The 22,890-nt window shown below is 33.8% G+C and overlaps 4 protein-coding genes across 7 annotated transcripts; 2 read left to right on the plus strand and 2 right to left on the minus strand.

The window, feature by feature from the left end:
- Positions 1-1,044: 1,044 nt before the first annotated feature.
- On the minus strand, positions 1,045-2,905 carry LOC122589781 (UPF0481 protein At3g47200-like). The gene has a single exon (XM_043762104.1). It carries the CDS (start codon positions 2,903-2,905, stop codon positions 1,139-1,141), a length of 1,767 nt encoding a protein of 588 aa, XP_043618039.1. The 3' UTR covers positions 1,045-1,138.
- A 3,816-nt stretch (positions 2,906-6,721) lies between these two features.
- LOC122589208 lies at positions 6,722-13,194 on the minus strand. 4 transcript variants are annotated; one of them, XM_043761459.1, is made up of 4 exons: positions 11,926-13,194; positions 9,658-9,762; positions 7,118-7,234; positions 6,722-7,027 (listed from the first exon to the last, which is right to left on the minus strand). In XM_043761459.1, the coding sequence occupies exon 1, from the start codon at positions 13,189-13,191 to the stop codon at positions 11,971-11,973; it is 1,221 nt and encodes a 406-aa protein (XP_043617394.1). In that variant the 5' UTR covers positions 13,192-13,194; the 3' UTR covers positions 6,722-7,027; positions 7,118-7,234; positions 9,658-9,762; positions 11,926-11,970. The 4 variants fall into 4 exon arrangements, 3 of the variants coding, with proteins under 3 accessions (XP_043617394.1, XP_043617393.1, XP_043617392.1); XR_006322239.1 differs by lacking the exon at positions 11,926-13,194 and adding an exon at positions 9,950-11,584 and having other exon boundaries at positions 6,722-7,234; positions 9,658-9,829; XM_043761458.1 differs by lacking the exon at positions 7,118-7,234.
- A 1,706-nt stretch (positions 13,195-14,900) lies between these two features.
- Positions 14,901-18,589, plus strand: LOC122587479 (WD repeat-containing protein ATCSA-1-like). The gene is made up of 8 exons (XM_043759666.1): positions 14,901-15,250; positions 16,116-16,376; positions 16,475-16,634; positions 16,730-16,905; positions 17,003-17,225; positions 17,333-17,487; positions 17,585-17,674; positions 18,201-18,589. The coding sequence occupies exons 1-8, from the start codon at positions 15,101-15,103 to the stop codon at positions 18,327-18,329; spliced, it is 1,344 nt and encodes a 447-aa protein (XP_043615601.1). The 5' UTR covers positions 14,901-15,100; the 3' UTR covers positions 18,330-18,589.
- A 1,597-nt stretch (positions 18,590-20,186) lies between these two features.
- On the plus strand, positions 20,187-22,112 carry LOC122589585 (U-box domain-containing protein 4-like). Its single transcript, XM_043761890.1, has 2 exons — positions 20,187-21,239; positions 21,830-22,112. The coding sequence occupies exons 1-2, from the start codon at positions 20,241-20,243 to the stop codon at positions 21,902-21,904; spliced, it is 1,074 nt and encodes a 357-aa protein (XP_043617825.1). The 5' UTR covers positions 20,187-20,240; the 3' UTR covers positions 21,905-22,112.
- Positions 22,113-22,890: the final 778 nt, after the last annotated feature.

Here is a 22,890-nt window from a genome sequence, read left to right on the forward strand (position 1 = left end):
AGAAACTTGTCATTTCAATATATTAAGTCAAGAATAATAGATAATATATATTTACCGAAAGAAAGTTGATTCAATGACTTATTAATTAATTAAAGTCTTAGATTTTTACTAAGTTAATATTTACTTATATCATCATAGATGATATTGTTTGAATTACTGTTAAAAGTTCTAATAAATACATCAATAAATATATCATCATCAAATATTTAAATTTTAAGTTACTATTAATCTTAAACATAATATATAATCCACCAATAAGGTTTAGAAGTTACGATTTCAAACAAAAAAATATCATACTTCTAAACAAAAACTTACTAAGATAATCAAATTAATCCAAATTATTATTTGTTTTATATCATAATTGATATTACTTAAATTTATTATTAAAAACCTATATAAATCTACTAATACATATATGTTTTCTAATATTCTATGTCTTAAACTTTTCGTGTATTTGACATGGTTTAAAATTAATATATTAAATAAACTAGTTGATAGTCCTTTCCAACAAACAATGGACTTATTAATAGATTAAAAAGAAAGTAAAAGAAAGAAACTACCTACCGCCGTCTTATATGAATTTTAGACCTCAATATCTTATCGGTGTGTGGGAAGGTTAAAGTGTAAAATGACCTTACCTATATTTAAGTAGAGAGACTGTTTACCCAAATGATAGAATATGATCGACCTCCGGCCTAATAGATTATTTATCGTAATTAATAAATATTAAATAATAAGAAAAAATGATTAAAATATTTTTAAATAGACATGTAATGCAAAAAAATTTTATACCGCACGTAAATAGATATTAAATTAAAAAAAAAAAACATGATTAAAATATCTTTTATGTGACATATAACACAATATATTTTTTTTAAACGGCTCGTAACACATTATTTAAGGGACACATAATTTTTTGTATTTACTAATATATAATTCTAACTTATAAATGCAATGTATAATTAAAGGGATGGTAATATATAATTTCTTGTATTTACTAATATATAATATAAGTATTATTTTGCAGCTTGCAATAATATGAGGTTGATGGATAACAAAGTACATTTTACTCAAAACAGATCCATACAGAAAACATATATGAAGATACAGTTCCTGCATTTTTTTCGGAAAATAATCACTAACAACTCATGAAGCAGAAAGGCTTAATGTCATCACGTACTTTAGGACCAAAGAAGCATTGAATGTATTGATCAACCGCAGGCCTGGACGAGCTCTTATTACGGGGTTGAACACCTCTATATGGTACAGTGAAAGTGTGTGCAAACGTAAACCAGAATCCATTTTTATTGATATGATCTTGTGCCTTATCATCTCCAAGCGCTGCGACTGTTTGAACTATGGCAAGATAGATCAATACAATAGCTGCAAAAGTAGAGAGTGATACCCATACATTGTAAAAATACTCGTGTTTCAGTTTCGCTCTCTTCTGATTCCAACCATCATTGCAGTAACAATTAATCTTCCAAAGAACATTGTGTAGATACGAGTCATCTTCTGCCCCTGCAACCTCTTTACAAAGTTCGTTCACAAGTTTTGCAGCTTTTTTATTTCCACCAAGAGTATGCTGCATAACGCCTGCATAATGAAGCAATTCTATGTCCTCTGCAGAATTTATCAGCCTATCAATGAAGAATATATAAGCTGTTACATATGGTTTGCAACCAAAATGACATTGCTCATAAGCCACCATGTTTCGAAACACTGTGAATTTGTAGTCATCCATGTTCACCGGAGCAATCCTTAGAACACCCTTTTCAAATGTCACCTCTAATGGCTGACAGTTCTCGGCCTTCTTGACTTTGACACCAGACTCTTTCAAATCAGTAGTCGAACGAAACATATGTGGTTCCTTAACAGCAGACTCTTTCAAATCAGTAGTCGAACCAAATAACTTCTTTGGATTAACTTCAGTGGGACAAATACTGGCTCGTAGGAGTTCAAGAAAGTGATCTGGATGTATTTTCTTTGGAACTTCAGCTTTTTGTTCACCATGTGCTTGTTTACTGGAAGAATTGTTATTTGGAGTATCCAAATCTCTGTAAAACATGGATTTAAAGAACTGAAGTGCAAGTTCTTTCAAACCCTTGTTATTTACATCTTTTTTCTTTGGAACTTGGGTATCTGGAGTCTGCAAATCCAAATCTCTGTAAATCATGGGTCCAAAGAACTCAAGAGCAAGTTTTTCCAAACCCATGATGTTATTATTTACATCTCTACAACCACCTGTCAAGTCATATACTTTGTTCAAAACAAACAAAGGGAGCTGGTTTTCCAGCATGATCAGATCACGTTGGAGGACGGGCAACATCCACCTTTTTATATGAATAGACTTTTTTCTAAAGTCTACCTCCTTAGTTTCTCTTAAAAGCTCTATGATGAAACAACTATCAAGAAGCATCATTTGGTTAAACTGATTGCTTTCAAAGTTACTCAAATCTTCCGAATAACAGCCACGAGCCTTTTTTTCCACTTCTTCTAGCCCACCAACTACTGCATCTAAGTTAGGCCTGTCTGGTTTTCTTGGATCAAAAAGGCGATGAAAGAAGTCCCATTTCGTGCTCTCCATAGCTCCTAAATGGTGACCATCTGCTCTGTGATGGTAATGGTTATATGGGCCAATAGACACAAGGTTGGGTTCATAAGCTTTAGGTTCGACTGAACGTAAACGATCTGGAACCTTGTATATGGATGGACGAATAATGCAAGTTTGTTTTGGAAGTTGAGCATTATTTAGCTTCTCATGCAGAAATGTTTTTAAATCAGAATCAGAATCGCAAACAAGAGTTGTTGATTCTGGCAGGATATGGGCTGCTGATGTAGCAATGTATTGAGACCTCCATCTACATAATGTTTGCAAAGTAATGCTGGTAAGTTTGGTGTTCATTTTCATTTCTTTGGTTACTGGTACTGAAGTCAACTTTCTTGGTCTTCTTGACAACTAACGTGCTTCGTAGATCTTACAGTGTAATGAGTAATGAATAATAAATGTTTAGTAGTACAAGTGAAAACTCTATTAATTATGCTTATGAATTCAAGCCCAAGTTTAGTACGATGTTGCTGACGTGTATTTTGTATATATATCTATACTATATGATATGATATTAAAAAACAAATTCACTTTTCATTTTCAACATTAAATTTAAAATTTCAATATTTATTTTAATCTTTAACAATGTACACATTTTAATGCATAATGTACGATACATCATAACCATATTACATTAATAACTTCTACTACTCACCAGCGCCACTACCACCACCACCACTAATCTCCGCCACCACTACAGCCGCTACCACCGCTTGCCGCCACCGCCACCCGTCACCGCCACCACCGCCGCTGTCACTACATCACCACTGCCGCCGCAACACGCGGATACCGTTCTCGTAATAACACATACAAATTCAGATATTCATATAAATAAAAATATTTTTTATGTAATAAGAGTAACTAGTGGTGTATACGCCCCGTGAGGCGAGGCCTTAGTTATCGTGTTGATATGGTTCTATTATGTGAACACATGCGTTGAATCAATAACCGCTTAATTAAGCATCACTTTGTTATGAATATGTTTGCTCAAAAATTTGTCAAAATCAAATACTATGTATCTATTTGAGGGCAATATCACATTAGGTTTTATTTGCATGTTGACGCACTTTCAATTATTGAGATTACGATTTCATTTTTGATGTGGTTACACTTATATTGTTCGTTAAAAACTATGATATGTCCAATATATCAATATCTCAGGGCAATATCATAACCACATTGAAAAGCTTATAATACCAAACACATATATTTATTTTATAAAAAAAATAAATAAACAATTATGCAAGAAAAGAAAAGTAAAACAAAACAACATGTATGTTTATTTTTGTGCATTAAAAACAAAAATCAAAAACTAACAAAATTTAAAGAAAATAAAGAAGTTGGGCGAAAAACCAATAATAAAACAAAAGTCCGAAAATAATAGAATCAGAATGGTATGTAACGTGGCAAAATCTGGTTTAAACGGGATGCGACGTGACAAAGTCCGAACGGTGCAATATTCTACTTTAATATAAAATTTTTGTTGTAGGACTAAACTAAAGATTGTTAAAAGTTTTGTGGTTAAATTTAAAACTCCTAAAACTTTGTTGTAAGATTAGATTAAAATTTTTAAAAGTTTTAAGGTGGATTTTACTTTACTATTTATTTACATTTGCTTTAATATAGAAGATAATTATCTATAAACCCTTATAAAGGGTATTGAAATTAAGTTTAAGCATATTTTTCATTCCCATAATACCCTCCTCATTTACTTTATATTTTACACATCCTATTCCTAGCTACCGAAATTACCCTTAAAAAAAATTAAACCCATAAAAATAAACAGATCTTTGATTCTTATTTAATTAACATTGATCTTTTGATATGGTTTTAAAACAATAGACAGAATCTCATAATCTATATGTTTGACACATTATGTAACCAATGTGTTCATCCACAAAAGTAGTTATAAAATTACGCTGCAACGTGTGGGTACTATGCTCGTTATATTAACCGCAAAAGGCTCAAAAAATGACTAAGTCTCCAGCAGCTGCGGGGCGGGGGATAAAGGAACAGCAGGAGCATTATAAGATCCCCGTATGAGACTCGACGTCGATCAGCTCGATGAGGGATGAGTTTTACTTGAAAGGTTTTTTTTTTTGGAATAACCTTAAAAGGATAAAGCTCCTAGCCCATTTAACTCAACGTTATTGTAAAATACCCACTCGCCAGAAGGCGCCCACTGGTGGTAAAACTTGGTCGCTTGGGTCACAACTCACAACTCACAACCACATGCCAGCCAATACCGGCCTTAACCACTCCAGCTAATTGCCATTAGCTATTTAAACGGTTTAACTTTATTAAATTTACAGTAGCTTATGGTTTTTTTTCACAATCTTACCCGCGCATTACATTGTGGTAAATGATTTTGAGTATTTATATTCAAACTATAATATAAATTTTAAAATGTTCGTAATGATTTCAATGGTTAGTCGCTTGATTCCTTGATAGAAGCTTTCGTCTTTTGGGTAAAAACCAATGTTTAGTTTTTAACATAAGATAGTATGTTTTTTTTATTCGACATTAGAGAAATCTCACCGTACAATGGTAAAGCCTTTAACGTATCCTAAGCAACGAGACCATTATAAGATATTGTGTTATATCATGTAAAAAAGTTACATACCATGATAGAACAATAGCTCTTGCTGTTGAAAAATAAGTTATTTACATTATATATAATAATATATTTTCCTTTTGTGCATATGAATTTGATCTCCAACTTTAGGCCTATGCTTATAATTAGTTTACTTTTTTACCAATACAATTATAATATAGCTGACCATATAATTTGTTCTAATTTTAAGTTTTACATCAGCCAAATTGTATAAAATAACAAAATATTTTAGATAACTGTTTGGAATCAGGTATTGTTGTTGTCTTTATAACTTTTGGATTCGACCTAGCAACAATAGTTATATGACATGATAATTAACGAATGTAGCCGTAGTGATGGTAGTACCTACTCGTCGGGCTTACATTACGAATCAAACAAGCCTAATAATAGCTTGCATAAATGATAGATACAAAGGGTAAAATTTATCCACTATGCTATTAAATTTTGGATTTGCCAATTGCATATTGAAAAAAAAAGCAAAAAAAAAACAAAAATAAGTATTAAATTGAACTAAGGAGATAAATGTCTGGTATAAAAAACCTACATTAATAAACGTCTTAAAGTGATAATCAGGAAATAGTTAGAAACCATCATGGGAATACTTTTAATTGCGTGAATATAATTACTTCGAATTACCCGAATAGTAAAACCTTATTTGTTTTCAAATTACAATTTTTTAATATATCTAATTAATTTAAAAAGAAAAATATTAAATAAACTTAACATACATAAAAATGTTATACATTTTTATATATTTTTATATCAAAATCTCACCCCTGATTTTTATAATAATTCCACAATTAATTAATGTACTTTAACAAAAGCCCTTTTAATAAAACCCATTTAAAAAGTACCGTACTAAATTATTAAGATGTTGATAATGTCTAGGAGCGAATAACGTATGGAAAGGAATATTGGGTAGATCGAGGGACACCCATGTGAGTTACTTTTCTATTTTGAATGTTTTAAAAAGAATACTAGTTTTTTTTTTTTTTGGAATAGCAAAAGAATACTAGGTTGACCATACGTTACTTGTCTTTTGCTTGCATAAGGTTAAAATTAGAGAAAATGTTACAAATGGTCCCTGTGATTGTTCATATTCGCATTTTGCCCCTTGTGCTTTTTTTTCGTTGCAACCAGTCCCTTGGGTTTTCATTTTCGTTGCCAGCAATCCCTGACACTAACTTCTATTAATTTTAGCCGTTAAATCTCACATGTGCATATCACGTGAGGGCATTTTGGTTCTTTTATCTCAAAAACACTCATCTTATCTTTACCCCCTTCTTTTTCAGATTAAAGGTCAGCATTCTTATTATAATTCTAAACCAACATCATTATCTATTTCCAGATATTTATATCATATCAAATAATAATAATAATAAAAACTAATAATTTCTTAAAACTCAAAAATTAGCCAAATCTAATCCATACACAAAGTGTTTATCAAAACCCCATTTGTCTTCTTTATGAAAAACCCCCCTTGCCTTTCTTATCATATATCAATCAAAAACCCAACAAAGGCTCTTCATTAAATCTACAAAAACACATTTCTCAAGTAATATGTTCTCAAAATAAAGAAATCATCAGAAGACTACACATACAAAATTAAATCTCAAACTATACATATCTAAATCTATGTCTATTATACATATCTATATGGTAATTAAGGAATTTAGAAAAAGCATTTCTATTTTTTCGCTTTAGAAAGGGCAATTTTAACCTCATCTAGCAGCCGGCCAAATATTTGACCATTGTCGTCGGAGTTTCAACCTATAACGAACCCCATCTTGTTTGGTTTTTCGTTCCTGACACATTTAAGGAACAAGAGGTTGTTGACTTATTGTTGATGAAGGAAGAAAAACAAGAAAAATATCTGAAAAGAAAACGAAACCCACAAACTCAAAGCATGCCACCTTCACTTTTGATATTGACAGGGAGTTGTTAGTACCGTGAATCTGATCGGAGAAACTCATAGTCTCCATCGCAGATATCTAAAGCTCGTCGACGTGGATCTAATGGTTTCAGTCACCATGAATGTTATTTTGAACAGATCTTGGCTTTTCCATAAAAGTAAGAATGGTAGACATAAATAGTTACTAACTTGAATGTGTTCATCTAGTTTTGGTGAATTTGTTTGTCCGTGGATCTAATTGTTTTGGGTCACTTTCTAGTGCTAGTAAATGCTTTTGGATGGATTATTGAACCTTTTGTATTTTTATTTGGAAACGATACATTATTTTAGCAGGTATATATATGAAGGAAGTAGGGTTGATTGATTGTCTTTATATTTTGTATTTGTGTTTGTGAATCTTACATTTATGAATATCTGGAAATAGATTATGATGTTGGTTTAGAATTATAAAAAGAATTCCAACTTTTGATCTGGAAAAGGAGTTGTAAAGATAAGATGGGTGTTTTTATGATAAAAGGACCAACATGCCCTCACGTGATATGTACATGTGAGATTTAACGGTTCAATTTAACAAAAGTTAATGTCAGGGATTGTTGACAACGAAAATGAAAACCCAAGGGACTGTTTGCAACGAAAAAAAAGCACAAGGGGCAAAATGCAAATACGAACAACCACAGAGACCATTTGTGACATTTTCTCTTAAAATTATTTCCCACTTGTATAGCAGTATAGGGTCGGTGAGGGGTGGTTAAAAAGAGAAGAAAATATCACAAATGTCATATTCTCATTCTGTTTTCTATGTTTTTTTTTTCATTACAAATGGTTTTTAGATTTTTTGCTAGTATCTGACACTAAATTTTGTTAACTTTAACCGTTAAATCCTTCATGCGCAATACACGTGAAAGTATAATCGTCATTTTAATAGCCTAGGGACTATATGTGATAAAATAAACTTTTAATTAACAATACATATAAATATATATGTATACATAAATATATCTGTATATTTGTATACATATAGGTTAAATGTATAAATACATAACATGTTGTAAAAAGACCAAGGTTCAAATTTTAGCAAAGATCTTTTTTGATGTATTTAAATTGGATAATAGTAGGTTAAAATTTGCTGTTAAAAAATAAAAACATAAACATACGCGTGTGTAGTCGTGTTCATTTAAGTAGTGGAAATTTGCAAGGGGTTTAGCCGTTTAAGATATAATATGAATTTCTTTAACTAAAAAAAAGAGTTAAATGTAAAAATGGACCATGTGGTTTTTCAATTTTTCATCGGCGGTTCCTCTCTAAGATATTTAGCATGCATGATCCCTGAAGTTATAGTTTTATTGCAATCTCAGTCCATTTTAACAGATCCGTCTAGTAGCCTCCATTAAATGCCCTATGTGCCTCTCACATGAGGGGCAATATCGTTACTTCAGACAGCATAAGGACCATTCTTGCAAATTTATAATATTTGTTTATGTTGTGTTTTCAATTTTATTCTCCTTATACCATCATAAAAAGCCAAATTAACACAATCTTTATCCCCAACATCATTATCAACCATTCTCATCTTCATACATCTTTATTTTTTACACTATTTGTATTTGTATTACAGCCACCACCACCACCACTGCTTGTATATGCTTGTTCGATCAATACCCTAACCCTCTTTACTTCATGTTTCAAATTCGACCAAAAACCCCAATAACCTGGGCTATTGTTTCGATCAATACCCTAACCCTCTTTACTTCATGTTTACCTAGCATGCCAACGAGTCTTAAATTTTGATGATGTTTTTTTTTAGGACGGCATTCTAATCTACTCTTACTCCTAAATTACACGCATGCCTGGGATGAAACCCAAAACTCTCGAAAAACCCCTATTAATCCACCCTCACAAATGTGAAAAGTGGGACTCGAACCCAAGTAGATCCCCCAAGGTCAAAGACCTTACCAATGGGCCACTTACCAATGGGCCACCAACCACAACCATATTTTGTTTAGAACTGAAGTATAGTTTTTACTCTAAGTTGGAACTTTATGGAATTACAGTCTCCTAATACATGTATGTGTGATGAAGTTTAATAATAAATGTGTGGTGTGTTTGATGAAGTTTAACAATAAACGTGTTGTATGTTTAATGAGCAAGTAATGTATAATTAGTTTCTATTTAACAAGGAATTACAAATCATCAAATGATTACAAAAAAAATTCAATCATCTCATATAGAGGTTCTAAATTGGTTCAGCCGAAAGCATCAGTTAAGTATGTTTAAGTGAAGTTAGAAGTACGACTCAAAAGCTTAAAAAAGTTCTACCAACCCTGTGAATCACTCGTTCATAATAAGCTCAATTCGATAGCTATGTACATTGTAATGCATGTTAATTACACGGCCTCGGCAACAAGTTGTATTCAATACCTTTCTCATATTTAAAGTGATTACCATTAACACTAAATTTAATGTGGGAACTAACAGGTAAGTGGAACTTAAGCAAATACAGTCATAAAAAGAAGAGGAGTATACCTGATCATAGGTGCTGCACCAACAATTTACATACCCATAGCGTCCACAAAGTGTCATGCTCCTCCTCTTCAACCTCGCATCAAATACCTGGACCGTCACCATGCACTGTCAACAAAACATGTTTGAAGATACATAAGTCATTCTCACTTTCTTGTACTACTCTTCAAGCGACCTGAAAGAGTGTTATAAAGCATACTCTCAGAGATGTCATGCATGGAGGAAACAATCATGATGTGTATATTATTTGGCCCTCAGCAGTTCTATCACCCCTACTTGCTGAAAGAACAGTTACCTTAAGTGAGAGATCGTGCTACTGCAGTTAACGCCTTAACGGCTAATTCTTTGATCAATCATTTACGTACAGTCGTACGAACTTGGTCTCTTGTAATGTGCATACAAGCTTACTTAAATCAAGGAAACTATTTGTTATGCAGATAAACAGAAGGAGAAAAAGCAAGTAGATAGCAGAGCTTAGATTGTGTAATTTATTATATAAAAAAAGAAAAAGCAAGTAGATAGCAGAGCTTAGATTGTGTAACTTATTATATCCACCACCAATCGCTATGAGATATCAACACTAATCATGTTTGTGTTAGTCCAAGAAGTTGCAAATTATCCCACCTAGCAACTAACAAAGAAACCATCTAACATAAATTTGCCTTCCAAACACCTAATCCGCAATTAAGGACTACCTTTACAGAGTTGTGCAGAAAAGCAAACACTAATGCTAAATACACAAATGACCCTGTAGCAAGCCAAAGGGGCAACACAACCCCATTTAACCACTGTTTTACCCCTCCATTTTGTTCAAACAAAAAATTATGAAACCTAAGGCAATGGTATGTTTCTGAAGGACTGGTTAAGATGGTAGTTAGGCCTCGATCATATATATTAGACAATCCAACAGCAATGCTCAGTCTAATTCATATGTCTAAATATTGGTGCTGAAGGACTGGTTAAGATGGTAGTTGTCATAAAACAAGGATTTGCTGTTCGATAATTATACTATATCTACAACAGATATAAACACCCAAAATTAGCATACACATGTATAGCTTGAGAGTAAAGAAAGATGTGAGCATGCTATCATAAGTCTTTTTGCTTCACTATTATGTATTCTAGTGATCAACCAGAAAAATGAGAGTGAAAATGAGTGGTGTGAGCTAATAATAACTAAAAGATTTCCACTGCAGGCCTGCAGCCCCAATATTATACACAAATATATATGTGTGTACATAAACTACAATCTCAACAAATGCAGAAGTTGCGAGTGTTTTTTTATTGTTTATAACCATGTGCCTTTGTACAGATCAGGTGTATATATGTATTTAGTAGAATAGACAATGGAAAATGGCTTAGACAATCAGATATAGACAAGAACTCCGCTTAATGCTGATAACAATGTAATATGGTGCATCTCCTTATAAACAAAAACACGTGCAATCCTTGAAATGCTTAATTATTTCTTCCATACCAAGCATATTGGTCTCTTAGAATGTAGCTGTAAGCATGCTTAACTAAAAGTACCCATTTGTTTGCTGATAAAAAGATACCCAGTAAGGGCTATACAGATGTTTAAATGTGGCTTATTTTTCCAGTACCTAATCAAATTAAGATACCTCTACAGGAGTTGTTCCAAAACATAAAGAGTAAAGAATAACAATGCAGAGAATTGACCCCATACCAAGGAAGCACAACACAATTTAACCAACCTTTCAATCTTCCATATGTTTCAAATAGTGTAATTGTAAAATGTTAGGACATCTTATGTTTCTCGATGACTGGATAAAATAATTTAACCTGCATTACTAAGAGATTCATATTGCCATGGTTTGGTCATCTCAGACATAGACCATAAGTATTAGAGTATCCAACTGATAACATTCGATATGTGAAAGACCATTTAACACAAATGTTTAATCTGATTCATTGTTCTAGATAGTCTAACTGATCCTTTTTCACCTAGTATGCAACTTCTATTATTAAAAACTAAAAACTAATATTACTAAAAACTATGGACTCATGAAAAGAGGGAAGAAACCGAGTTTAGTGAGAACATTGAACTCATATTAGCACAGTAAATCTATCTGATTTTAATAATCTATGTGATTCATGTAACAAACACTATAATTCTATCTGATTTTAATAATCTATGTGATTCATGTAACAAACACTATAATTCTATCAACTTGAGGTATGCTATATTCAAACGTCAAATGACCAAGGGTAACCACAAGCAATATTCTTAAAATTAAATCAATAATATACCAATATTGGTAAACTAATTTGCATCTCTTCTCTTGGTATAACTATTCATTGGATAGACCAACCATCTTCTTCCTCATCGTCACTATCCGAAAAATAATCACTTTCATCATCATAATCATCTTCCCCTTGAGAAAACACTGAAACTTTGGACTCGTTCCCTTTCTTCACTAACTCATCCAAAACACTCTCTATCCGTAAACCATTCTCATCAAAACTCGACACAAACACGCCCTCCTCATCATCATTATCATCAACAAACTCGCTATTTCTACGTCTAAGCACCAAATCCTCTTCCTTAACCTCCCCATTCTCAACCTTTCTCCACTCGACCCACAAATCGGCGTGCCTTCCCAACGCTCTATCCCAATCACCAACAACCACCGTCCCTAAATTCGCCTCTCTCGCCCGTCTCAACATTTCACTAAAATCCGAATCATCCGAAACCAAAACCAACCAATCAACCCCACAACTCATGGAGTGCATCATTTGTTTCTTCAATGCCCAATCCGCCGCTTGCGGTTTATCCTCAACTGTCTTAACAAATACCCCGGCCCGTCTCAACTCACCCGCTAACCCGTACCCGGTTTTTGGAACAATTAAACTTCTAGCAGCTTCCATATACTTATGATTTCCACTAATAAACTTCTCCTTAAAACGCTGTCGTTTCTTACCTTTCAATGACTTCATTCTATTCAACTTCTTTTCCCTTTCTTTCACATGCAAGTTTTTAAAATGTTTTTTCAAATCCAAATTAGTTTTCAGCTTCCGACCACACACACTACACACATACAATCCTGTCGGAGGAACAGCAACACCTTGTTTTTCAAGGATGTCCTGACGGCGCTGCTGGCGGCGCTGGTCGCGTACCCAGTCAGGGAGATGGATGAAGGCGTGGCGGTTGGCGTAAGCGGAAACATCGGAGATTTCGCCGAAATGGGTAGCTAATGATTTTAGAGCGATGGCGGCGTTGTAAGGTGGGCCACGTGGCGGTTTGTTGTCCAGGTCCCATAAGATAACGACTTTTTTGGGCTTGGAAATGAAGGTGCCGGATTTGGTTTGGATCATGTCGATGTCGGATGTGGATGCCGGTTCGGGTTGGGGTTGGGGGTGGTGGGTGGATTGTGGTGGGGGGGTTGTGCGGTGGCATTGGCGGAGAGAGGTGGTTTTGATGGGGTGGAGAGAGTAGGGGGTAGGGGGTGTAAAAAAAGAGAGTGTTTGGATGGATTTGCAGAGCAAGTTCATTTGGGTTTGATGGAGGTTGGTCATGTGGTGGATAACAATTTGAGACTGATAGAATGGTGCAAAAGACTCACTCGCTCGCTCAAAGTCAACACTCAACACCCGTATTAGCAAGAGCTTTTGAGAGTTTAATTTTGGGCTATTTGTTTAGAAAGTAACTCTATTTATCACAAATATTTGTTGTTAGGTTTAAATAAAAAAGTTTTTTATCTATCAATATATATATATAACAAGGTCCTAAATTCATTTATGGATAAATAAGAACCGTTAGATAAGTTAAACCCCAAAACAGGTATTTATGACAAGTTAAGGGACTTTTTAAACAAATAGCCCTTTAATTTTTAGACAAACAAAACACTTAACGGCAGGGACCTGCACGTGGGGGGACATAACGACAGGGACGAAACGTTTTAACGGAATTTAAACCACAGGGATGAAAAAAGCTCATTTTTAACGGCAGGGATGGAACGTGTTTTTCTGAAAAACCACAGGGACGCAAAATGTACTTTTCCCTAAAATTTTTAAATTTAACTAGCTTTATCTTTTGATAAAACTTTTAATTTTTAAAACTACACAAAAAACACCTCTAAAAAAATAAAAAATAAAAACTATAATTGTCAGTTTTGTTTAACAGCTACAACTATAACTACTTCTAATAAAGGTAACCTGTGTTGGCTCATGATTTATTTTTACTTTTTTACTTTTGATGTTTTATAAAGATGAAAAACCCTTTCATTTTGAAACATTTCTAATTCATATTGAATTATAATTTCAGAATGGAGCATAATTTAAAATGTTAAAAAACACTTAAATGATATTTTAATCAATTATTAACGACTAGGGTTAGCAACGATTATATTTCAAGCTAGCTTTGATGACTTGTAATTTACAGGTTTTTTGGTACTTTATGACGTATCATTTTAATTTGTGAAGGCAACATCATCGATAGGTGTCGATAATAACAACTTGCATGGCTTTTTATGATTTGTAAACTGATCATGAATGATCATAATCTATACTTATATTATAAAGCAAATATGGTTTTTGTTTAATTTTAAGTTTTAACCCTCAACAATTAAATTTTAAAATAATTTATCAAAACCACATTATATCAATAACCTAAATTACTCGTCACCGCTGCCACCACCACATTTACGCCGCCACCGTTACACTGCCACATCGCGCGTTAGTCGTTCTAGTATATTAACATATATGATTATCTATGTTGAAAAATTACTTATAAATGACGCTTACATAACCTAAAATTAAATAGTTGAAAACATAGAATAATAATAAAATCAGATAAATTTAACATGTTTTTATTAGTTTAAATAATCATTTTTCTTATAAAGAATTTATATTCCATAGAGGGAACATATAATAAAGAAGGAGATGTTATAGTCAAATCGAAATTGGGCAAATGAGCAAAGACCTACTAGGCGTGTGTACAGGTCGCAATTCAGCCCGATTCATGGAAACCCTAAGCCAGTCCGTTATCTTTTTACCCATCACGTTATCCTGGGTGGATCGGGTTCGGACAGGTTCAGTTCGATTTTTGGGTTTAAAAGACATTTGTTATTCACTTATAAAAAACGGAACACAAGTGGTCTGAACCCAATAAAGTAACAAAATCAAACCTGTAAGTTGACCCGTTACCCTATTAAATGGGTCGACTTAGATCCGATTTTGGCCGGATCACAGGTTTTTATGGTCATGTGCTCTACCCATCTAGTCATCTATGAAAGTATCCTGGTAAAACCCCTATCTATCACGTTAATGCTCACCTATATCTCTCTTCTTCTTCTTCTTTTAACCTCCACCGCCAAATAAATCCATCCATCATTTCAATCATCATCATAATCTGTATCTGTTAATAATCGAAAGAAAGGAACAGAGCTAGGAAGGAGAGTAGGAAGAAGAAGATGCGAGGAGAAAGATGTGGAAGCAGATCAGAGAAAGAGAAACAGGAAAAACATCCACAAAATCCTTCATTAATCGTATCCGTTCTTTTCGTTCTTCTTCTCTCCTTCTTTCCAATCATAAAGATTTCCTCTCTCCTCACCGCGGCTCCATTAATTCCCTTCAGGTACCCCCCCCCCCCTCTCTCTCTCTCTCTATCTCTCTATCTTAATATTAAGTTTTTTATTAGGTAAAATTATGTATTTTGCAGCTAATTGTTAATTCTCTATTGAATAGTGATACTGTAAAGATTAGTCGGATTAGCGGAATCCATTGAGATATTACCATTTGGTAGATGTGTATGCATTAACCAACAACGGTCAGACTAGTATTAAAAATCCGTAGCATACTAGGCTTTTAGGAAAGACATAGTTGAACAAATGAATGCTGTTTCTTCTATAATTTGAGTTTACCGTTTGGTTAAACGAGCAAATTTGCCATGTAAACCATACTAACGGACTATATATGCTTTTAGCTTTTTGAAAGGCTCTTATTTGTCACCAAACAAAGTTGCAAGGGCACATTGGCTACCGAAAACATATGATTGGAGTTATTTTGTCACTCGATATCATAAAAGACTTCATTTGCTGCCAAAGGACAAACTTGTTTAATTATTTCAAAACTGTCATTATATACTTCCAATGGATAGTTGTTGATGTAAATCACAAATGGACAAAACCTATGATATTAGAGGAAGTTTCAATTTTATGTGGCAAATCTGGGCCTGTAAAAGATCCGTGATGAATTTGCTCTTTTGACCTTAATGCTTACTTTAACCAATTAAGAGACAAAATATTGAATTATATATTATATGCAATGATACATCTATCCTCATCTTATTCTTCTTCATCATGGAGACGTATATGAAGCACTGCTTGGGCTTTTATAACAACATAGTTGATCCTAGTGCTTGCATATGATAAGATTATCCTATAAGCTATTTTATTATATTGGATTATTGTGGCAGTCAGTATGTTTGATCATTAAATCAGGTTGATTTGACAGAGGGGAGGTATTTGATATCTGGAGCATCAGATGCATCACTTGCTGTTTACGATATTCAACGAGCAACAGACTACGAGGGAGGTGGTCTGATTGCTAAGCATAAGCCTATACTACTTGTGGATAAGCAACACCAAAACGGGCATAAATATGCCATATCCACAGCCATATGGTATCCGGTTGATACAGGTCTTTTTGTCACAGGTTCATATGATCATCACATCAACGTTTGGGATACCAATACCACACAGGTATAAGTATGATCCTTTTCTAATTAGCTAATCTTTGCTGTCACTAGTTAATGGTGTTTTGAATTCAATTTTTCTATTTTGATGTTCGTTCTGCGTAGGTGGTGATGGATTTTAAAATGCCTGGAAAGGTTTATAGGACAGCCATGTCCTCGTTAGCCACATCACACATGCTTATTGCTGCTGCAACCGAGGATGTTCAGGTTCGTCTTTGTGATATGGCTTCAGGTGCATTTGCTCACACATTATCGGGTCATCGTGGTATGCTGATGTTATGGCAAACATTTTATCCTTCTGTCAAAGGTTAGACACACGGAACTGAAAAGCTCACATCTTGGATGTTTTGTAAATGGCAGATGGTGTAATGGCAGTGGAGTGGTCTACTTCTAGCGAGTGGGTTCTGATGACTGGGGGTTGTGACGGAGCAGTACGTCTTTGGGACATTAGACGTGCAGGATGCTTTTCCGTTTTAGATCAATCTAACTCTCAGCTTGGAAGACGCCCACCTCTACTTGACAAATCCACTATTAAGGTTGTGTTCCTTCATCTGCACCTCTTACAATATAAGTATATCACTGTACATGTTTAATGATAATAGAGTCTTATACATGATATATGTTATTCTTCAGGTTTCAACATCTAAGTCCTCTACAAGAGCACCACATAAAAAGGTGGCTTCTGGGAGTGGCTCAAAGCACTCTGGTAGTAGTAAAGTTCTTAAACATGCTAAGGGATCTACTAAACAGAGACTCCATCCTGGGCTGTTGTCTGGTCAGGATCGTGCTACAGCTCATTATGGTGCAGTTATAGGACTGAAAGCGACCGAAGACGGCATGTATCTTTTAAGTGCAGGTTGAAGCTGACTTTCAAAATGATTAATATTTTCAATCAAATAGGTTTATTTGCTGAATAATATGCATGTCTTAATTGTTTCTTGTTTTGAATATATGGCTTTTTAGGATCTGATTCAAGATTAAGGTTGTGGGACATAGAGTCTGGGAGCAATACGCTTGTGCACTATGAGATAGTGCGACTGCAAAGTAGCAAGCCGGTGCAGTTGGCCGTGACTCAGGATTCATCCACCGTCTTTCTTCCATGCATGACATCTATAAAAGTACGCCGCTTGATACTCTTTCAGGTTTCTTGAAGAGTGAGCAAGAAAGTTAAAGTAATATCTGTAGTTCTTTACATGTGTCTTGTTCTTTTTGCAGGCATTTGATGTGTGGTCAGGGAAAACTAACATGACTCTTCAAGGACACTATGAGCATGTAAATTGCTGTTGGTATAGCACTCATGATCAGGTATGCTTGCTTTTCTCTATGTGATTATCGTATACACGATTATGCTTAGACTTTCATATTTGGTACGAGTAATATGCAAGCGAAGTAATTCTACATTTCTACCTGACTTTCAGTTAAGTATTGTTCTCACACAGTAATGACTGTACCGCCAATTAGAGCACGAAGTTTTTCAAGTAAACTGATAAAAGAAGTTGATTAAGCTAATATACCAGAAAGAACAATTTTTTAGTTAATTGCTAGTCTCATGAATTAGCGAACATAAAGTGGCTGACGCTTTAGTTAAATTTAGGGCAAGCCTTCTAATTTCACATAATTAATGTGATTGTCTATTTAAGTTTTTGCTTATGAAATTTGTCAGTTGGAACCAATTGTACTTCATAGTTCATGTGTGCCCCTCCATTATTTTTATCCGTAAATCTGCTTCATCATCCCTTCATAAGTTGAAGTATATCTTTTAGTACTGGAAAAAGAAACGCCAAGTAGTTTGGTTTTTTGTAAAAACTTATCGAGCCTGGTATCGTCGCAGGAACTATACACTGGTGGTAATGACAGACAAATCCTTGTCTGGTCTCCTCCCAAATTGATTTCTGAAGAGGAATGTGATAGAAGAACAGGGCAGCCTCTCGTAGCCGACAAGGATAACTGGAGTGACTGAAATTTTCTATTTCCATACAGATATTTTATTCTCACTTTCATGGTTGATTATATTGGTTAATCTGTATATAACCTATAGTTCTTTATGTTGATGGTGTTGTTGATGTATTAGAGTGATTTTGGGTTTTTTGGAAATTATAAAAGGGCTGCCTTGTGCACCAACACTTGCTTCGGGTGAGCCCTCTTACATATTTGTTTTGTAGATCACATATAGTATTTTTTGAAATGGCACCAAGTATGTTTCAAGATGCTGGTTAATTTCATTTGGGCCTTCACTTGTCTTATTGTAATGGAAGTTATTAGCATTGTAATAAATGTGAACAGGTTCATTGTTGTAATTATTTTATGTGGTTGGTTCTCTCCTTAAACCTTAAAATAGAAACTCCTTGGTGTCATCTAGGACTACTAAGTTGCTGAAAGTCTTGCGATTTCTTTGAGGTCCCTGGACGTTGTTTGGATTATATTGAATATATGCCTCATACCTGTTTCTGATTCTCTCATATGTATATTTGTGTCTTGACATTTATTCAGATGAAGTCATAAGTTTACAAAAAGTCACAAGTACAGTATTATTTAGCTGTGAGATAGCTGGACGCTTTATAGAGAATGACTTACCACCAAAGTCTAGGATCTATTTTGGATGAGCGGGTTGAACACTTGAACGCATGCAATGACTTTTTGTTTGCGTTCAGGCTGGCTTTCTGGTTGATAGTTGAGATGGAATGGGAACCTTATTGTCTTTAATTGATTCACTTGTATATGAAAGCGCTTGGTAATTAATTTCATTCATACAGATGTTCATATTTTACCTCAGATGTCATATTGTTGGATTAGATTTCTACATAAGGCCCCAATTTGATTTTTGATTACTTGGTCATATTTTTCTTACAAACATGTAACGAAAATCAAAACATGTCTATAACAACCGCTTTATCTTTTCAATCTCTTCCTTAAGGTTTTCACAGGGGCTGCTATTTTCACCTTTTGGTTTCTTAAAAATTCACCCCTCAAGGTATAATAATTTTAGTTTATTGCTCGGTAAGATAGAGTGTATTTGGGACACCTAACAAGCTTACAAGAAGGCCACAAAATGATTCGATCAAACTCGTGTAAGATTTTTCTAAGATCCTGTTGACATTGATTGATTGATAGAATATACTGCACTAAGATTAAGATTTATGACAGTTGTGATAATTAGTTTTTGGCATGGCTGGCTGGCTGGCTTTGTCATCATCACATGGAAGAATATAAGGTTTTCCTAACTTATTAGATTTGATGATGATTATGATTTCAAATGTTATACGACTAGATTCATGCAATAATAAATAACGTTACGCCACATGTAACATATTACATCTTCGATCTTGTCAAAGGTCAGTTAATGATTATTACATCACTTAAAATGTGCTTTGGAATCTCAATATGTATTCTCACTATTCTCATCACTCCGATTAGTTAACGCTAAATATTATGCATTTTTGAAATAAGTTGTATATATATAAATTAAGGCTTTTGCTAGCCGAAAACCTAAAGACTTTGATTAAATTACATTTAAATAGTTGTATACTTATCATAAAAATTAAATGTAGATTTTTAACATAAAAAGAGAGAATTTTTCTATTACCCGAAAATAGCATTTTCCATAAATTAATCATCTAGCAAATATTAAGTCAAAAAAAATGAACCCGAGCCCGCCTTTCTTAGAAGAAATGCACGCGTTTAATAGAACTCAGCCCCTTCGCCTTCACACGTGTTCAATGTACTTTGATTGGATACGGTTGTCCACGTGTCACCTCACACCCTCGCCTTATATCAACCCCCTTCTATCCCCTATCCGTACAACATCTTGTCCCCTAAATACAACATTTTACAATTAATCAAATCATTTTCTCATTTAATTCCCAAAACTTTAATGGAAATCCAAACAAATTATTCATATATTAATCAAAATAATAATAACAATAATAATAATTTTACTATCAACGATAATTCGACCGCTTTTAGCGACTGCAATAGCGACAGATCAGGCGAATTCCCAACCACCTGGTCAGAAACCACCAGCCGTGACTTACTCATTTCATGCACCAACGAAAACTCCGACGATTTGATCAAACACCTCGTTTCCGTACTCCAATCGACTTCAATTGATGAGCAAAAACAAGCAGCTATGGAGCTACGATTACTCGCTAAAAATAAACCCGAAACACGACTCAAAATATCTCGTGCTGGCGCCATCAAACCGTTGATGACGTTAGTTTCGTCATCTGATCTTATTCTTCAAGAACTAGGTGTCACCGCAATCTTAAATCTGTCACTATGTGATGAAAATAAAGAAATTTTAGGAGGGTCGATTCGTTGGATTAAAGAGTTAGTAAAAGCGTTAAATGTTGGGACGACTACTACTAAAGAAAACGCGGCATGTGCGTTGCTTAGGTTGTCGCAACTAGAACAAAACAAATCGACAATTGGACAATCTGGCGCGATACCGTTCCTAGTGAAGCTTTTGGAAAATGGAAGTATTCGAGGGAAGAAAGATGCGGCAACTGCTTTGTATTCGTTATGTTCGACGGTTAAAGAGAATAAGATACGTGCGGTTAATGGTGGAATAATGAAGCCGTTGGTTGAGCTTATGGCGGATTTTGGGTCTAATATGGTGGATAAAGCAGCTTTTGTGATGAGTATTTTGGTGAGTGTTGCTCAAGCTAGAGTGGCTTTGGTTGATGAAGGTGGGATTCCGGTTTTGGTTGAAATTTTGGAAGCAGGTTCACAACGACAAAAAGAGATTGTTGTTGTGATACTGTTGCAGATTTGTGAAAGTAGTGTTGCGTACCGGACGTTGGTGGCTAGAGAAGGGGCGATTCCGCCCCTTGTTGCCCTGTCCCAGTCCGGTACCAATCGTGCCAAACAAAAGGTAACTCGTTAATTTGCTGATCTTTCTTATTTTTATTATTTATGTATTTCACCTAAATTAAATTGATTTTTTATTGTTTAGAAACATAATCTAGTAATGTACATTCTTAATTATAAGAGAAGTGACAACAAATGTAAGGAGAACTTAAATTAATGTACTATAGCCTTTTTAAAGCTTATATTGATTATGAAAAGAATGATTTTCTTTAGAAAAGCAATATTTAAGTTCACATATATTTTAGGTATACATATACAGTATATCTTTTGAAATGATTGATGGCTGCTTACTTTAGATGAAGTATTCATTTTTCCAAAGTTGATAGGAAAATTATGGTTTGTTAATTAAAAGTAGAATGCTTTAATTTTTAACTTAAAAAGAGGCCTAAATATAAAGTATTGAAAAAGGTGAAAACAACCCCCAAAATATCTTGATTGACTAAGTGAAGAAATCAAACAACTTTTTATTTTATCTTTTTAGAGTTGGGAAAAAAAAAAAAAGGTTCGGGGTGACATGCATGGTTTTGTCGTTTTACGAAATATGATATGATTGGCTAATAATAATAATGAGTTTTTGGATGGATGGATGGACAGGCGGAGACGCTGATCGAGCTTCTACGGAGACCAAGATCCGACAACACCGGTCACAGCCAGGATATGTCAGCTTAGCAGCATGTTCCCACTTCTTCACACCATCAAATTAAATTATACTCGTATGTAATTATTGAATAACAAATTAAACCATACTTATCAAGCAAGTGCAAATATAAAATATATATTATGGGAAAACAAATTGTATATGTTCAAGGTTACTTCGTTCAATCCTTCATATAGATCATTAGTACATGAATGAATGGGGTATATTTTAATAATTTTATTTCTAGTTGTTCCATTTTGGGGCTTATTGCTTATACGAGTATATACCAAAATTGTTCGAATCAAAGGTTGTTTATGAATTTTTTTTTTTTGCCTTTTGTTGGAATATGTTTGTGGTGATCAGAACATTGACGTAGGTAATGACATGAAAGGCTTTCATTTTTGTATGTTTATGAGGAAAAATTATGATTAATGACTTAACTATTTATTTTTAAGTAAATAGTTTATGTGTAAATTATAAATATGTTATTATTGTGAGTAAAAAATATATACCTAAATTCTTGTATTGTTCAATGGCTTTGTTCATTCATGAAACATATAACTTTATATGTTTCAGAATATATTTAACTTTTATTTTGTTTTAAGATGAGTTACCTTCATATTCTAACAGGTGGTGATTTGTACATCATTATATTTTAGTCGTACATCACTAAACACGTTTTATATTATTATATTATACAACATTTTAAAACATGTCTTGTGGTATACGGCTAAAAAATTATGATGTACGGATCATCACCTAAATTTAAATCAGGCTTTTTATTGTTTTGATTTATTAAACCCTAAAGTTAGTATATTAGTTTGAATATTTAGATAATCTGATTATCATATTCAATACTATTCAAAACAAAATTCTAAAGTATTAGATAGCTAAAGTTTTGAATACATTTCGATATCAATATTTGAATTTTCGGTTTTGACCTTTTAGGTTTTTCTTTTTAACGGCTATATATTACATAATGCTTATTTTTAATTCTAAACTATTTCGAATATTTTTT

This window comes from Erigeron canadensis, chromosome 2, assembly GCF_010389155.1.
Source record: "Erigeron canadensis isolate Cc75 chromosome 2, C_canadensis_v1, whole genome shotgun sequence".
In the NCBI taxonomy this organism is placed as follows: domain Eukaryota; kingdom Viridiplantae; phylum Streptophyta; class Magnoliopsida; order Asterales; family Asteraceae; genus Erigeron; species Erigeron canadensis.

Coding starts and splice junctions, on each gene's coding strand:
- LOC122589208 (XM_043761458.1), bottom strand. CDS start 13,191: ATGACCAACCTCCATCAAACCCAAATGAACTTGCTCTGCAAATCCATC.
- LOC122587479 (XM_043759666.1), top strand. CDS start 15,101: ATGTGGAAGCAGATCAGAGAAAGAGAAACAGGAAAAACATCCACAAAA. Junction 16,906..17,002: donor TTGACAAATCCACTATTAAG/GTTGTGTTCCTT, acceptor GTTATTCTTCAG/GTTTCAACATCTAAGTCCTC. Junction 17,226..17,332: donor CATGTATCTTTTAAGTGCAG/GTTGAAGCTGAC, acceptor ATGGCTTTTTAG/GATCTGATTCAAGATTAAGG.
- LOC122589781 (XM_043762104.1), bottom strand. CDS start 2,905: ATGAACACCAAACTTACCAGCATTACTTTGCAAACATTATGTAGATGG.
- LOC122589585 (XM_043761890.1), top strand. CDS start 20,241: ATGGAAATCCAAACAAATTATTCATATATTAATCAAAATAATAATAAC. Junction 21,240..21,829: donor CCAATCGTGCCAAACAAAAG/GTAACTCGTTAA, acceptor ATGGATGGACAG/GCGGAGACGCTGATCGAGCT.